The sequence below is a fragment of the Gallinula chloropus genome (assembly GCF_964237585.1).
Source record: "Gallinula chloropus genome assembly, chromosome: 6".
NCBI classification, from domain to species: Eukaryota; Metazoa; Chordata; class Aves; order Gruiformes; family Rallidae; genus Gallinula; species Gallinula chloropus.
This window is the reverse complement of record NC_140091.1, coordinates 12759608-12778502: the sequence shown is the minus strand read 5'-3', so window position 1 is coordinate 12778502 and position 18895 is coordinate 12759608. Positions and strand designations below refer to the sequence as shown.

Here is an 18895-nt window from a genome sequence, read left to right as displayed (position 1 = left end):
GACAAAATCTCATAAACATCTGCTGTTTTACAGGCATCATAACAGAAAGCAAATTCTATTCAGATGCCCCATATGCTTTACGTACAAAGACACGTTCTCTCTGAAAGAGCTAAGTATGCTTTCTACAGGAGGAGTACTTTCAAAGGCTACAGAAATGTCAGAAAATACACATTTCCTCAATAATGAAGAACAACTTCCAAGAATTCTAGTCCTCTCATCCCAGTCAGTCAAAATCCTCAAACAGAAAAGATACTCTCTGCAGAAAACAGTGTAGTAATTTCCTGGGATTTTCATTTAGAAATTCAGAAACATGTTAAAAAGCATTATTAAGACTACCAACGTCATTAGATGATTTTGCAATAAAGGATGCTTTGATCCTTCATGAATCAGTCCAGCATGTAGCATAAGTCATATCTGCTGTGAAGAGAACATACCAACCCCTAGGTTCTTTAGGCTATCAAAAGAAACACAATAAGCCACCTGTGCTCTCACGGTACCACGTGCATGGTACTGTGCACTATTAATGGTACCGTGCACTATTTCAACCAGACACAGTCCATAATGTAGAACATATCAAAAATTCAACTGCTGTCAACTGCTCATCGAATTCATCACCACTAAGCCCTTAGATACTTCAGCAGTACTTGCTAACCATAGTTCCATAAAATACTTCTGGCTTTATTTATGAAAGCAGCTTTTGCTGTGTTCTGTATTTAGAGACATTTTGTCTTGCCCCAAGTATTGCAGAAATCTGTGTTCTTACTGATATCCAAGAGGTCTATTTTACATTGCAATTTTCTTGTCATCAAATTTTTTTTATCTGACATGCTAAAGTGTATAGAAGACCACGTAAAAGGCATATTTAACCCATGATAAAATCATTTAAGGACTTTTCATTTACTGGAGCTGGTCAACAGCTAAACATATTTATTCCTTGAAGAAACTGCACTGATTTAATCCAGCTCAAGATATGTTTTCTGTTAGAATGTTGGGGTTGTTTTCTGCCTTCCTCCCCTCTCAAGACAGCCATCCAAAAAGCACATGACTATTTGCAAGAGATGAAAATCCAGGCACTGGAGTAGCAAACAGTGTTTCAAAACAAGCTCTTCTTTCATGCAAATAATTTCTGAGCAAAGGGTTTGCAACTAGTTGGCAAAGCAATATATGCCTGCAGCAAAGAACTGACATGGTGCTTATCGTGTCATCTACATGCACGTGATTTCTGCTCTGTGTTACAGCATTTTGCAGAAAACACCCTCTCAGCAAACTGAAACTTTGCTTTTAGCAACCATGGTGTATATCTAAACCATAATTTGATTCATCTAATTTATTTTGATGGAAAAGGTCCAAGAATTCAAGAATAACCATACCAACCAAGTGTTCAGAGGTATATAGTAAAGGACTTACTGTTATAATTAACCCTTTTTCCTGGAAATACTTAATCAGTGGGACAGCATTCTGCTTGAAATTCATTAGTCGTCTTTGTGTGGCTTTCAGGTTATCATCAGGTCTCCCTTGCTGTTCAGCACGCTTCAGTAGTCTTTCTTTCAGCCTTTGACTGGAACATGCCAGGAACACCACCAAATCTGGTGTACAGATCTGCGGAAAGAACAATTCAAAAGTGTGTGATTAAGTTGACCCAGCACTACAGGGCTTCAGTAATTCCTTTATTAGGCAAGGCTCAGGTATGCTACATTTGCCTAAATTGGAACTTGATGAAGTCATTAATTTTCTATTGTTTTTTAAGGGAAATTCATAACCTTAAGGAGGGACTAGCTTGTTATGTGAAGATTAGTCAGTTTGTTTCACCTGAAATGTTAAGGAAAAAGTTTAATGAAAAATTTGCACCCCACCCCAGAAACCTTCAGAGTATGTTCATCCTTTGCATTACTGGAAGCTTCCCTTAGCTAAAATTAGAATCTTTAAAAAGAGCAACATATTAATGTCTCATAGTCTGCAGGAAAATGGTTATATAGTTTCCACCTTCGTAAGGTGATATTTAAAATCCAGCAGCCACTATGAAGCTAACTGATGCCCAGGACAAGGTGAAAACAGATCTGTTCAAAGATCCAGTTTCTTTTAACACTTTATTTCTCTAAATCTCACCCAAGCTCACTGCACTTTTCAAGAGGTTGGGTGTGGGAGCTAAGATGTTTTTAATTTCTCCTATCCTTTTTGGTCTGTGTGGTAAGCATTATTTTATCTTACATCTATCTTTACACTAAAGGTCAGGAAGTACAGCCTTACAGCAATGAGAAAAAAAAAAAAGTCAGAAATGTAGCTCTTTCCCATTTAAATTCAAGGTGGCCTTATAGCTTTCAGTGTTCTTCCTAACTCATGCTGCTGAACAGTTTCAGATGAAACACCTCTGATGCTTCAGGAGGGGGAAGTAATGGCAGCCCCACTTTCTTAGGAATGCTGCTAGATGTCCACAGGCAATCTTCAGAGCTCACCACTATTTCCTATGTGGTGGAAAAACACCCAGAAGTTGCTCAGACACCTGCATTCACAGGATTTTGAAAATGATTGGAGTTTCTTAACATACAGTAGACAGGGACTCAGAAATTATAACTGCAAATCAGGAATACAGTAAAGTGAAGGACAAAAGGAGTTTATACAGGAAAGCAGTTTTATTTATTATTTCTGTTTCTGTGGATCCAAATGATAGTGAAGAAAGTAGGCAAGAAATCTTTAGAGGCTCCAAGTTGTAACTGGCCTTCTCCCTTTCAATGCTTGCTCCCAAACATTTTCAGGACTAGCATATACTATGTATTCAGACGTGTGAAGTCATACCAAACCTCTTCAAGTGTAGGACCTAAGCTTTTGTCTATCACATAACTTCACATACAGCATCAAACATTACTGAGAGTACTTAAAATAAATCAATTTCTCATCAAATTATTAGCCTTAAAGGAAAAGGAGGAAAGAGATGAAACAGTCTCCTTCTGTTTTACACAAACAGAAGTGTGCAGCATTCCACAGTCAATCTCAGTTCTTTAAAGAAACTGTGGCAGAGTAAGCACAGCCTCTCAGCAAGGGAAGCATCTGATGCCACAATGATGCCATCAGGTGTGCAGGTTCTCATGGTCTTTGCTCCCACAAATGACTTCAGTTCCTTTTAAGAAAACAGGGAAGCATGACCCCGGGGAGTATTTTTTATTCTAGTTGTAAAATAAGTAAAATAACAAAGTGTTAACAATAATTACTGTGGAAAATTAATTAATTTTCTTTTTAAGATGGAAAGTTCTCTACAGGAGCTGAGTAGTGATAATATTCTTAATTTTTTACTACTAACAGGAACAATACAAAAGAGAGTAACTCAATGCCATAAAGTAAAAGTATTTTTTCTGACACTGGTGCTTGTGATTTGAAAGACATTTCTCTCACAGAAATCAAATGTCAGTGAAAACAATGGTTTCAAATTCTCAGTTCAAGCCTTGTTTCAAATGAAGCATTGTCTAAAAGATTCTCTGAAGGGGAAAAAAATGTAATTCAAGCTTATTTAAGGTAGGAATACAAAGCAGCGGAATATGTATCTTTATCATCAGAAAATAGCTGAAAACCATTATACAAACACAAACACCTGTTTGGGTTTAGATGCACAAAAAGCTGGTAACTATTCTACATCCATAGGTACACAGAGCTAATAGCACTTAATATATTTCTCCTACATGCATTAGCTGTGGGGTAAACTCTTGAGATGCTATTATTCCACTCCTGTTTCCATGAAATGCTCTGCTTCCACCTACCTCAAACTGTACCTGCCTGCAAGATATGCTTATAAAATGCTTTAAATTGGAATGTAACAGGCTAGTGTGAACATATGGATATGTAGGATAACGTTTCTGGAAACATATCTAGTTCTCCTGTGTAAATGTGAGCACAAACTGTTTTTTTTTTCTAACAACGGAAAAGGGGTTTTTATGACTCATTTGAAAACAAACCTTTTTTTTTTTTTTAGCTCAGAACTGTTGTTGAGTTTTATGACTAGTTTTATTCTGACAGTCAACTTGTAGAAAAGTTGTACAGAACCAGCACAGGCTGGAGAACTGGATTCCTTCATGCTGATTTTCCATAACATGTTCACCTTGTGTTGAAGGCAAAGAGTCTTATTTGTTTCAAGAAATATATTTAAAGCAGAACTGTGGGGCTCAGGGAAGTGAATTTGACTACTTAGCAACTGGAATTTAGTGGAAGGGAGAATCTTTGCCTATGGGAACAGACAGGTTTCTGGTTATTCACAACCTTCAGAATTTAAAATGAGACAAAGAGCATATGGCATCGACTCAGAATAAAACTGGTGGGAACATACTCTTAATTTTTTTTAGAATGGTATTTACTAGTAAGTAAATCCTACTCTCTTTGGGTCTGAATCTCCTTCCTAAACTAGAACAAGGAGTAAATTGAGAGTAATTCCATGGAAGTTGGTGGTGTTATTGATGTAAGGAGTGTAAGTGGGAAGATGCTCTCTTCTCTCTAGGTTTATTTTCTACATCACCTCTTCTTAGTTTGCAGTGTGGTGGCTTGCTAGAAATTAGATGATTACACTCTCATTATTCCTCATAAGGCAAAAGACAAAGTCTTTGTTTCTTAATTCCTGGTACATTCTACTAGATACTCTAGAGAAAACTTAACTGAGCACATGAACAATTGTCATTAATTTAGCAGTGCATTTTAACCTAATTGGTAAAGGTTACTAGCAAGCTATTTTGTGTCCATTGTATGGGTGCTCTCCCTTGTAATTACAGATTTGCTTTTTATAGTTCCATCTCTGCTGGTTTACTAGACTGTTTGCATAGGGCTTTTTTCTTGTTTTAGAAAAGCAAAATCATGAATCATGCTGTCAGAGAATGAATCCTGCTGACAGAATTTTTTCTGGTAGCTGCTTTTGAACTGTATTCACACTGCCCAAGAAATAAGATTCCAGCTAATTGCCCAGATTGCATAATTAGGCCCCCTAATAACTGATTGAGAGAGGCAGGTGTCTTTAGGGAGAACCGATTCAGATTTTCACCTGTGTAGGACAGCTGGTAGGAACCCCTAGCTGAAAACACTAATGCTACAAAGAAAGGTTCAAACAGAACTGCTTTCAGAGCGGCTCAGCAGGCATCTCTATCCACAACGAATTCAGAGCATCAGGTCCTCTTCTGAGGGTTTAGGACCAGCAATGGATGAGCTCTCCTTTGGCTAGTTTGGCTAGCAGAGCAGAGCCCTTGTCCAGAAAAACTGGAAACCTAGGTGTAGGGTCTCTTCCACAGCACAAATCTAAAGCACTGCTTGCCTTTCCCAGGAGAGTGCTCTATGTTCCAGGGAAGAAGACAAAGATAAGACAATTCCACAGGCTTCCTGCTCAGGCTCGGCTTTAAGAAAGCAATGTAAAATCCATGGAGCTAAAGAGAATGAATGAGAGGAGGCACAGCAATGTAGGCAGCTGATATGCTAGCCCTCCTGCTCCTCATATAGGTGACTGGGTGCATATATCCAATGGGGGACTGTACCTGAGGCTTCTCAACCTGGAACAATATAGTGGAGATTTGGGAGAAAGGAAATAGAAGTTGATCAGTCAATGAAATTAAGAAGGCAAGTAAACCATCACGCAGAAAAATATACCTTTACCAGAACAAAAAATGATTGCAAAGAGCAGATCCTTTCACAGAAAGGTTGCATTCATTTCACTAGTTGTGCTGGAGTCTACATGCTTGGCCAGTGACTGAGTAGGTTTTCTTTGCAGAGCATGAGCTTGGCAGTTGGACAGCCATAGGTCACTTGGCCACAAACACCTATGCCAAACTTTGAGCAGACTGCAGGCATCGCTTCTTCTTGAAGGTTTAGGTATCAGACTTGGAGGAACAGGACTGCTGTCCTTATCCTGTGAGGTTGTGAGAGAACAACTCCGGTTTTCCCAGCATCTACATAGTTTGTTCTACTTCAGCATAATTAATTCTCGTAACAGTTTTCATAAGGAATATGCTTGGGAATTAACTTTTTTACTCAAATTGCAGCTGAGAAACTACTTATTCTTCATACATGTGGTGTGTTTATGAGTATTCTTAAGGACATTTTAAGCAAAGAACCAGATAAAATTTACTGCCTCTGTTAATTACCTAAATTAAGGCTTTACCTCAAATACAGTCTCGTCACCTCGGCCATATAATACAAAACTATTTTCAGGATAATTTCTCTGAAAATAGTCTTTCTCTTTTGTCAAGGAATTAAATAATATTCATTATCAACTATTCATTAATTCTAAACCCTGTTCCACATTTCATTTCACTATTAAACTTACAATTAATATATTTTAAGGAAACTTAATCTGTACTCACTCTATTGAAAGTAATGCTGGTGAAGGAATTACTGAAATCAGAGGGAAAGTTATGCATGAATGACTGAAGGGGGGGATGATGACACACATTACAGGACAAACCAAAGCGGTTATTGAAATTATCAGGAAAATACTGAAGTGAGAAATCGTTTCTCTTGGGAAGAGTAAAAACCTATTGCCATGTGAAAGATTACTCAGAAAGTCAAACTGCAGTTTCTTCTTTACAAGTCATTTGAGTTCAATACACCAGTCAGAGGCATTTCATTACAGCGTTACTGGAGAGGAAGATATTTAGCATGCTGGAGCATGCTGGTACTGTAGGTGACTTGCTGAATTTCAAGCTGACAGGTTAATGGTAAATAAACCATTTTCTCCTTGGCATTTTCGAATGTGTGCTTGGAATCTAAACGCTTTTCCACTATTTGCACTCAGTAGAGAACACGGGTACATTAGAAATTTGTGGTTTAGGATAGTTTTATGCCTAGGCTCAAACTGAAAGGCAGTTTTAAATCTCCACTACTATGCAAATGGATTTCAAAATTACCAAAATCCAGAAATTATGATATATTTATAACAAGTACATAAACTGGAAGTTCAATTTGCTTTTAAGACATTCAAATTCACATTTTCTTTTCACAACCACAACTCCTTGAAACTTTGTTTCAAAGTGAGAGCTAAGATCCTCATAGGCATATGACTTCAGGGCTTTAATAAAAGTAGCCCTATCAAAAGTGCTGGCAGCACTGACTCTGCTTTCTGGAACTAAGAAATGGGAGACTCAGGATCTAGCAACAATCCAGGACTTCCAATGAGAGAAGTTGTGTAGCATGTAGTCATTCTTCAAAGAGGAAAATATGAGCCTTATTTCAACTTGGGTAAGCAGTTGAGAGAAACCTGAGAGAAAATCAGGGAAAAGTACAGTTTTCATGGCTATGACTTCTTACAGGCTGCAGTAAGTCTGCAATGAGTAGCTGACCGCTGAGAAATGAAGCTGGTGTAAGTGACCAGAATGGCAGAGTTGCTGCTCGTTGGCAAGTACTGCTGATAACCTGGAAACATCACAGAAGCCATCTTAAAGACTTGCTTCCTGCTCAAAATATGACACAGCGATGTTAACAAAACTCAAACAGAAGGTGGGGTGTGTGGGGGAGGGTTGGGGGGAAGCTTTAATTCAAATGTAAAATCCCTCAAATGTGTAAAGTGCTTTTTAATCCATTTATTCCAGATTAATGTTATTGCTTGGGAGCAGTGTTTGTTACTTCTGGCTTCTAGATCTGAGCAGACAGAGAAATACTGAGTCCTGTTAATGATACATCGCTTCATTTTAGGCGGTTTAGTCATTGAGATGCAATGTGTTTTACTACAGTTCTGCCTAGCAACATGTTGAGAACTTACTGTCCACAGAAGAGTCTGGCAGTAGAATGAGGAAGAAACCATCATCTTTTAGCTATACCTATGTTTGGGAATGTTGGTTTGCGTTGACTCGTTTACTAAAAATAGCTTTTTTTCCCAGAGAAAATAGTTCAGCTTCTGGATTAGTCAAAGGGATAAAAATGTGCTGGTAGTACCAAGAGCAATTACAAGCAAAGTTCAACTAGAATTAATAAGCATTTTGTATTTCTATACTAGAACATCATGTAGTACAGGTGGTGTAACTACCGTTCAGACATATATATGCATCTATCTGATTTTTTTCACAAAATGAACAGAATATGACACCTCAAATAGTCTCAAGTGTCAGTAACAGCTGTGAGAGATGTAAAATTCAAGGGATTATTTTAGCATAAATAATTTGTTACATTAAAGATGTCCGCACCACAGTTTGATGTTCTTGCAAGAAAAACCAGGCACCTTAGCTGACCTTTTCCTTTTCCTCTACTAACATGGTGAACCATTTCCAGTATAAATTAGTTTAGAATAATTCAGGACAGTTCTCACTGATGAAAGCCATGGAATAATATGGCTTCAGTAAGAGCATTCAAGGAACTATAGTGTTAGTGTTTGGGAGTAAGACAGATTTTATCCCTTTTGTACCTTGCTGTTCAGTTGTTCACCACCTACTGTCCACAACATGTCGCAGTGGATAAAGGGGAGATGAGGTGGCTTAGATCAAAACCGGTACAGGCTCGCTCCTGGTCCACCTTTCATTGACCAAAACTGTGTCCAGGTCGCATTGAAATCCAAATTTTGACTTTCTGGCCCTTTATGCAACTTTCTTGAACCCATTGCATCATGCCTCACAAAGGAACAACATAAGAGTAACAAAATAATATATACTTCTTATGATTAATAAAGACCAGACATGCTTTCTTGAATGTTAGGGTGTTGCAGACTGTTTTGTTTACGGACCTTCTCTTTTCCTCACATTTGTTCATTCTGTGTTCCAGCCTTACCTGTTCTCTCAGTATCTTGTATTACTCATCTTTACTTCCATTCAGTTTAATAACTTGTCCTTCACATTCTCCCACAATTCATTTTTGGTGTTATTACATATACTATTGGAGTTTGTTTCTGTCTGTGTAAACAAGGGCAAAGGAGAAAGGCTACACACTGGAAAATGCTACTTCTAAAATGAGTGCTGCTTTATTTCAAGCTTCCATGGGATTACAGATACATACTCATCCCAACACACTCAAATGACAAAGGATAAATGAACAGCCGCCCTTGTCCCTGTTGCTCATACCTCCCACTGCCATCTACTCTATATCCTGTGTGGCTGAAAGAACTGAGAAAGCCAGCACACTCTATTTACTCTTATACAAACTTGCCATCGTTATTTTTCTTTGCATCATAAAGCTCAAAAGTGTTCTAGTTGGTTAAGGGAACAAATAATAACTTAAAGTCACAGTTCCAAAGCACACAATTGCATTTTAGAACACTTGTAATCAAAACAATTAGCAGCTGTGAAGGGATCATGAATGAGGGAAAACAGTTAACTGCATAGTAACTCCTACTTCAGGCATCTTTTGGCAGTTCCCGTAGGTGCAACGTTTACAATGGCTTGTGCCATACAAACTTTGCTGCTGTATTCAGGTACACAGGCACATAATGATCTTAATGGGACTGCCTGTAAGGATATGTATTCACAAAATTGGCAAAATTAATGATGACAGTAAATCAGTTCTTACTGAGGACTTATCAGCAGATCTTAATGTTCTAAGGGGGATGTCTTTGCAAGAATGAGGCATATCTATTATGGAATCATGTGACTTGACTCTTTGCGTTTTGTGAAATGTCACCATTTTCTTCAGAAGGATGTTCCAGTGCTTAAAATATCTAATTATAAAGTGTCTTACTACTAAATCAAAACTTTCTATGCTGAAATTGCAACTAATTGTTTTTCATCTTGTCACTTTTGGCTCATGAGAACAATTCTGTTCTACACACTGCTAGCAAGAAAGCTTTAACATTTCTAAGCTGTGGAAAACATCTGTAGCATCTTTAATTGCAGACCCACACAAATTATCACAACAGTTAATTACTGAATTCTCCACAACTCAATTGCACTTCCCATTGAGGGATCTCTGAGTGCCTCAGAAATGTTAGCACATGTAATATAAATAACCTGATGTGCCCTGGAATACTGGCAGCCGCATCCTGTGAAAGAAGATGGGTGCCACATCTGCTGATAGTCCCCTTTCTTTACCACAAGGCCTTCCTAATTTAATGTGTGTAGCATTATGCCTTACTAAACAGAGAATTTTAAAGAAACAACAAGCATATTTTATTTCTTTAAAATAGAAAGCCAAGATAAAACACTGAACATATCCTACTGGATTAAACAGAACAGGTGAAAAAGGAGGAGCCTGAACAGACCAAATTTAATTTCCTTTTCTGCTACAAAAGCTCAACGATTCCTTCTTTCCTTTCCCATATTTATTTTAAAACAGATTAGATTGAAAGGTGGCCCTTTGTGAAGTGCTCCAGGAGTTTTTAGAGACTCAGTCATCTCTCTTTCAGGCAGAATCAGGCCTTGAGGAGTATGGTTTAGCAAATCTTGTTAGACTGAAAATGAAGGAACTCTCAGAGAATGTAGTCAGGTCTAAAATTACTAAATCCATCCGCTTTTCTCTATAAAAAATAAAGAGACCAATCTATGGCATCCTTGAAGCAACACCACATACAAAACAGGAGTTACATCATTTGTCATTCTATCAGTCTTTTTTCCACATAGTCTTCTACAGAAAACCAAAAACTTTCTGTATGCAACAAGAGCTATCCAGGCTGGCAGAGGGGAATATGTCAAGTTAAATGAGGAAATACTATAAAGCCATATTAAAATGGTGCAAAGTGAGGGTTCAAACATGTATGAAACATATGTGTTCATCTTTTTACCCTTCTACAGCACACTATTGCATTACCTTCTGGACTCCACCTCTTAGTGGTATTAATAACAGACCCAATGATGGGTGCTTTTGATTTTCCTTTGTAGAAGGAGACTCTGACTCTAGGACAACTTGAAGCATTCAAATGGGAAGAACTGACAGGAGTTAAATTAACATCCCCCATTCTTTCATCAAACACAACTTCAGCACAAAATTATAGCACCAAGAAATGCACTTAAGTCACACTATAACTTGATACACTGGACAAAAGAATAAGGCAAAGAAATGATCATTAAGCCTAAATTTCTGCTGTTTAATTTATAAAATAGTCAATCTTCCCTTTTGGTAATTATAAGGAGATAAAGCTTGCAGTCATTGGCTATTTTCTGTAATAACTATTTTGTCCATTTCCTTTAATTTTCCCAGTTCAGTCTTCTGAATTTTGCCCAGAATAATACCTTATAAAAGCTCACTAATGAAATGCCTCATTAGCTGCTTTCTTTTGTTACTTCTGTCTTGGCAATGCCACTTAGAACTCAAAGTACAGAAATGGTAGTACACCAGCAATTGTTGAAGGACTTTGAAACGCTCTGCATGAAGAGTGCTCTAAAAATTCAGCACTGAAACTGCAATCTTTACTTGTGACCATAACTGTTATGTTAACAGCGCTTGATCAGAAAATGACATAAGCTGTTTGTTTTTCCACTAAATTTAAGTATTTTTAGATTAGTTTAAAATACACGCATGAAAACAACATGTGAATAGAACTCAGGGATACAGTTTTAGCTGACTAAACCTTAGACCAGTAGTTTAGAATAACCAAAATGATCTCAATTTCTTTAAAAAGAGCATAATTTCTTGTTTACAAGAATTTGCAAAACATGGGCAGTTTTAACCCTTATTTCATTCCAGTCTTTTCAATGCACTGTAATAAAAAGGCATGCATTAAGTATCTTTCTCTTGATGTAGATTAAATTGAACAAACAGATATGGACATATAATGTCTTCCCCCTTTGTAAATCACTAAGATACAAAAATATTAATTGTTAAATTTGATATTTTCTTCATCTTGAGACGATTACTGAGATGATGCTTGGACTGTTGGTTATATTACCACATCGCACTTTTACACAATATACTGTCTGCAGACAGAATGTAATATAATGTAAACCAAAAGAACAACCTTTTGTCAATCTGTAATCATGTACTTAGTAAGATTTAAAGAGCAATGCTCAGTTAGAAGTAACATCTAGTCTTTCTTGGAATCTAACTGATGACTCCAAGAAACTCAACTGTTGTAGAGATATGCAAGATATCTTAAGCATAAAACCAGTCTCTTACTTGGTCCTCAAATGAGATTGCCTGGGCGACATCTCTGGGAAATCCATCAATCACTATACCCTCTTCGTCAGGGATCTGCATTAATCTCTGCTTTATCTCAGTTATGGTTGTTTCCTGTCACAGAGAAAAGTTCTTTATTTAATATTGTAAAGCAAGTTTTCTTGATGGTGCACATTAATACAGTAGGTACAAATCCTTCAAAAGTAAACACTAACATGGGATACACTGTACCTGAGGGGCCAGTTCTCCAGTAGTAATTATTTTAGCAATTAGACTCCATTTTCTATTGCTGCTTGTGCTGTGGATTTTCTTCCTTAACAATTCACCAACTGATATGTAGTTAAATCCATAACGTTCTGCTATTTTCAAACTCTGTGTTCCTTTACCACTTCCTGGGCCACCTATTGGTAATTATAAGCAAAATATTAAATTAACATGTCATCCTAAATGCTCGATTACATGTGAATTTCCTGTCATCACCAATTTTCCAAGCATTATTAAAGCAAATCTTCCATTTGATGAATTGTTACCAGCCATTTAGAAATGGGTCTTGTCTACCTGATCATAAAGGTGAAATTTTGTAAAATTAAATAACTTTTAAAAAAGAATATAAACCTACATGCAAATTAAAAATAAACATGTTCTTTCAGGCTTGCCCTCATTCTAAAGCTGCTCCTGGAAAGGGATTTTTCTTGGTTTGTAGTAAAGGTAGAGACAAATTAACTGATCCTTCCCTGAATTCTGAATCCAAAGACAGACCCAGATAGTCTGAAGTGTATTCATGTCAGAAAGAATCATACTTGGTTAAATAAGCCAATGAAATCAATGGACTAGTCATAAAATGGAACTCATAAAATCTGTTCCTAAATATGTGTGCATGAGTTTCTGAGGTTTTCTAATTTTGAAATACAGAAAAATATTAAATAATCAGCTGAGATGTTTCCATAGTGATTTGGTACAAGGACTTTTATTGAACCACGCATACTTCTGGTATTGATGCTTGAAGCATCTGATAGAGAAGCAATTTGTTATGTTCAACTTGCTGGACAACTTGATAAAGAGACCCTTCAGTATAGTGCAGGCAGAATAGGTATCAAAATCACACCAAACAGCTACATAACATAGCAGGGAATGCTGAAGTGATGGTCAGCTGAACAGCAGAAGTAAGAATGCATTTTAAAACAACCACCAGAGAATGTCTGAACTAAAAAGACACATTATAACATGAAGAATAGAGAAAATGGAATCTAGTATGTAAAAATAGGGAATTATTTTGATAAAATAAATGTTTACATATAGAAAAGTGTATGTTACTGAACAGTGTAACAAAGCAAAACCAAAACGAATGTTTTTATATTAATTCCCAAAAGTAAGTGGCTGTATTTTGGGGCATTTCATGAGGACATTGAATCTTAACAAAGAATTAAGATTTCTTAAAAATATGTTTTCTGTGAACTTTAAAAAATACATCAATGCAATAGAAGTAAATATGAATACAGTGAGCTTCTTGTTAGTGATCATGTAATTCTTTCTTATCTATATTATTCCCATAAATAGCTTTTATTTATTTATATAATACAGATTTGACTGCAGGGTAAGCCTTATGGTATTGCTCCATATATGTTTAAGTCACTCTCTGTGTAATCAGATTCAAACCCATGCCCCAATACTACACATCAGAGAGCTTTCAGTGCCACTGATAGTCACTGGGAACTCTGCTGTCCCCCTGACACTGTGATGGAAACTCTCTACCTGGCCTTTGCAACTCAGGTTGGGACCCCTTTGAAAAGAATGCACAGGGAACCTTGTGTATTGTTAGGGTGTTCCCTTACCCTGCCCACACCTTAGTTATATCCTTGAGAAAAAAAAAGGTTTAATTATTATCCAGTTATCTTAAATGATGCTTAAATCAGGATAAGATAAATGCAAGTATAAGCATTTATCTATAAGTAATCAATACAGCTACGGATGTTCATAAAACACACAAGTGATGAAATTGACGAAAAACTGTCTCTTATCTCCATACAATAAGGTTACAACTGAAAAATATTTTTCCCTCGTTCAGTTCAGGTTGCTGTTTCTCCTCCAAACAGGGACCTGCTTTCTCTCTTTTTGCAGATTAAGTTAGATTTCACAGCTATTGTTCCATTTCGGTTCTTCTAGGTGATCTAGCTGGCCTTAGTTTTTTCAGCTGGAATTCTTTCTTTCATAGACAGTTTAGCTATCCTCTTTGTTAGAATAAAGGATGTTTGCCTTTTGTAGGTACGCAAGTATCTGTTACACTAAGAATCATCTCCTCCACTGAAGTGGCTACAAGGCAATTCTGCTTCAGCTCTCCCTGCTCCCTTTGATGGCACGCTCAGCCCTTCCCATGACAAATCCGTTTCACCAAACCTTACACTGTGTTTCACTCCTGTATCAAAAACATACCTGCTACAAACGTTCAAACAAGATAATTCCATGTAGTTTACAGTTTATTACAGGCTCTTGGTAACCTGGAATCATAGTAGATTTAGAGTAACTGATTCTCAATGTCTTTTTTTCTAACATAGATGAAAAGAACAGCACAAAGAAGTGCAACTAATTGTTTGATAATTGCTGCCAGTTTGTAAGGAGCAGATTTGGCCAGGTGAATGAATAGGATTATTACTCGTTATTGGAATGCCTACTCACTCTGTGTAAAGATTTCCATAAGCAGCCTTCTCTAGTTATATAAAACTACCAATTGCATTCTAATGAGCACACATATAAATAACGTATCTTATATATGTGTGTGTTTATATGTAAGTGTAACATTTATTACTACAAATTTTTATTTACTGACAGTCACCCTAGCTACTGGGAAAAAAAAGGGACAGTAGGTTGTGACTGTGCTTCTATGAAAAGGGTTTATAAAACATGCTGGAGCCAATGTTGTGTTTAATTCCTGCAGATATAAAACTTCCAAGGAATGAAATCCAGTTTATTTCCCTGGAGACCCAAGACAAGTTTGAAACGGACTATGTGCACCCCAGAAACAATAAAGATGCAAAACACATATAGTTAACATGCAGAAAATTAGAAACAGAAAAGTTGACAATGAAAATAGTATCCTTATGCCAGCAGAGATAAAATAGATCCCAGAAAAACAGAACTGTTACTTAAAAATACACCAGCCTCCATAAACCATAAAATAGCTGAAAAAAACCCTTTTTGAAACCAAGAAGACAGACTTTACATTCCTGTTAGGGAGAGCTTTGCTTTGCTATTAAAGAGAAGTAGGAACAACAACAAAAAAAGCTTGTAGTTTGGCATTTCTTTCAATTTAGATTTGCAAGCAGAAAAAAACCCAAATAAAGTGCTTGCTTTAGAGTTCATAAACTTCTCATACTTTTTGCTTTTCTGAATAAAAAAAAAAATCCTTTTATTGCAAACTGGGATTATCCATTTACAATGTAAGGGGGAACATTCAGGTAATAAACTAAGCAAAAAGTGATAGGACAAAATTACTTCCCACAGCAAATCATTGTAATTTATTGAACTGTGTATCCTTTCCTGACTCTTTGATAAATCATACTGACAGACCTTTCACAAGAAAGGAAAATCAGATCACTTTTGTTTTTCATTCTTTTCATTTATTCTGAGATTCTGCATTATTCAAGAAAAGCGTGATTATTTTACATATTTCTTACAAGATGTCTAGACTAGGGAACATTTGTGGCATCTAAAATTACGTTTAAAATTTACGTTCAAGTGAAGATTTCTGTGCCCAAGAAGTTGCACTAAAACAGTTGTTTTAATTTGCTTTTGTCAATGGAAGTTCAACAATTTAATTTTGCTTATAGTGTTGTAAAGTCAAAATAAATTCATGTAATAATAAGATTTCTGAAAAGACTTACTCTTTAGAAATCTAGCTGCGGACTGTATTTAATAAATCAACAGGCTAGCTGACTGCTGATAGCACTGTCTTTGATCTGTCCTTTAAACTTGAAAAAAGAAAACCATATTATTTTCATATTAACTAATGCTTTAGTGCCATTTTAAAATGTACTGAACTAAGTGGCTAATGACAGCAGGTAATTAATTTTTTTAAGCTCTTCGTATTCAGGCTGTATCAATAGTAAAATTGTGTTTGTCAAAATACATTAGGAAGCACATTTTTAACACAGTCTAGATTCTTAGTGTTATAATGCCTTCGAAACTTAATTTTCCAGTGATTCAGATGTGTGCCATGCTGGCATGTTCCCTCCGAATTTTCTAAAATCCAGTCACATCCTCACTCCGCAGCTTTGCAGCCTTACATTTCACCAGGAGACTTCTGTGCAAACACAGAAAAAGAACAAACCCCCCACCTTTCTAAGTGAGTTAGTTCTCTTTTGCCTTGGAGCTGCCTGGTTCATTATAAGGATGATAGATTTCATAAAGCAAAGAAGTTGTAAAAACCTTTATGGAAGCATTAAAAAGATCTTGGGCTAATGCATTATTAAAGTAAAGTTCACCTAATATGCGAAGCAGAAGACAGGTCTTTAACTTCCATCCATTTGAGTCCCCAACAACGAATGGGACCAGTACTCTCTAAGCAAGGCAGTATGGTTAGTTATTGCTAGTTAGACATAAATAGCTTGTTTAACTGAAGCTTTTGCTTGTACTTCATACAAACCGGAAAATATGCAACACATTTTTGTGTACAATATTTGCCTCTTTAAATTAATAGTAAGCCTTTTTTCATTTTCTCTCTTCCATTCACTCTATTATTTACTCTTTTAACCTTTCCAGTGTGTGGTTTTTATGTGGTTTCTCAAAAGAAAGTTGAATTTGAGGAAATTTTCTTGATACTGTACAAAATTGCACAATAGCTTCTAAGCTACATATAATATCGTGTTTCTATCAGATCACACTATAATAGCCAGATTCAGAGAAACTCAGTTGGAGAATAAACCTGAAATAGCCTTTGTGGAATGTTTACAATGTTCCCTATATAAATGGGGGAAAAGAAAAGCAGTGTAAAATCCACAGTCTGTTCACTGTATGCTGGTGTTCAAGGATTTCACTTCAAATACCCCTGCACTCAGTTCCAGAGGTGAAAGCCAAGCTCTCTTTATTTCACCTAGATCAAACCTCCATTCATCACTCTACTGCAATAGAGCTACATGGATTTCTACGCATTAAGAGCCTTCTGTGGCCATTGAAAAGGAGACATTTTTTCTCCTTTATGAAAAGGAAGGCAAGCTAATTAATTAAGATGAAAGAAAGGCATGTATTATTTCTCCATCTAATGCAAGCTTTATAGTTTAACGATGCATGGAGAGATTTGCATGTTGAGATCTGTAAATCTGAAACTAAAGATTACAAAAATTCAAATGCCTAAGCAATTCTTTTGGTGTACCACAAATATCTAGAAAAATGCCTGGTTTTCTGTTTTCAATATATTCCAATATCACATTTCTGAGAACTGCTGGACACAGAGCCTAGAGGACATGCTGTTCCTGCAGATTCCACTCTACAATACAGAGAAGACATTTCTATTCTCTTTTACTATACTACTTACTATTCCCTGTTATGGAAGCAATATATCTCTTTAATATAAATAAGGTTTTATAGACTTAAAACAGAACTCTGTCACCTGGCACCTGGGCTATTATAACCATCTGAATGGTCCAGAGAATCAGAGAATAAGGCTTGGTAGTAAATATTTTGGAAGAAAACTATCCCACATGACAAGGAAACTAATTCAAAGAACATATTCAGAAACAGAAAAACCCTCATTGATTTAGACAGTATGCTTGTCTGAGGCTGGAAAGTATGAGTTGCTTAGAAAGGACACTAAAACAGCACACAAGAGAATTTGCAGAAAGGGCACGTTAACTAATGCTGAATGATAGCTCACTCCCCCTAAATGTGGCACAAGATTCATTCAACAAGTGAGCCAGGGATTAATTTATCCCTGCAATGGACTAGTGACCATGTATGCGCACTCCACCTGGACATACCAACCAGTTTTCAAGGTTTTAAATATAGAGGACAACAGTTCCCCATCACCTTTTTGAGCCAGCTTATTCAGTTATCTTTAAATATCCTTTTTTTGTGAGCAGCTTTGTGTTCTTCTACAGTAGTGTTTTATCTCAGATCCAGAGCGCACTTCAGAAGAGCTTTGGTTCACATGGTGGAGCTGTCATAAAATGTAGGAGACAGGTTTGGTTTAGATTAAATCAAACCAGTAGATGTGTTCCATAAGCAAACCGTGAGCTCTCCAACTGCTAACGGGCATCCAGCCTACAGAACATGACTGCAGGTGCTCACTGTAATGCTTACAGTTGAGATGCTTTATCCTCAGCATTAAAATCCACTCTCTGATACATTCTAACTGGACAGTAGCACTTGCTATAGTAGATAGAAAAGATGTACTTAAATGTATACATGCATTCAATGTATTTGCAGTACAAATAAAAAAGCAAAGTAACAAAGATAAAAGTCTTGGCAAAATGACCCTGTCTTCATACCTATGACAAGGATAATTTTTGGTCGTGGTCTTGCAGGATCAAACACATCATACTCCTCAATTAGCTCAGCAGTTTCAGAGAGGTCGGTGTCACTTTCTATCGAAAACTGCTGGATTGGGGGGAGCCGGTCGTACCGTCGGTATGGGAAGTTAGAATTGTCAGGCATCACTGTAAAATAGTAAGATAAACTGGGAATTGTGGAAATACACAGAAAACTCAAAATCTATTGCATACACAGATTTAAGTAAGTAAAATTAATTAACATAAAGTATAAAATCCCCTAATTTTACAATGTGCTTCCTGTTCCTATATTAAATATTCCTTGTCTCTATTCAGCCGAGTTATTAAAGTGGAACCCACTAGAAGTCAGTTTTCTTTGGTGTTTCTTTACAAGCACATCAGCATTTCTGTGCAAATCTGCCCAGAGC

At 36.7% G+C, this 18895-nt stretch overlaps 1 protein-coding gene across 1 annotated transcript in view; it reads right to left on the bottom strand.

Moving 5' to 3' along the window:
• The window catches only part of AK5 (adenylate kinase 5), a gene marked incomplete at both ends in the record, with an annotated part of 88782 nt that overhangs the window by 67033 nt on the left and 2854 nt on the right, over positions 1-18895 (bottom strand). The window contains 4 exons of the mRNA XM_084266352.1: positions 1408-1599; positions 11989-12102; positions 12220-12389; positions 18468-18635. Of these exons, the coding sequence (XP_084122478.1) occupies positions 1408-1599; positions 11989-12102; positions 12220-12389; positions 18468-18635 (644 nt within the window). The remainder of the gene's footprint in view (positions 1-1407; positions 1600-11988; positions 12103-12219; positions 12390-18467; positions 18636-18895) is intronic.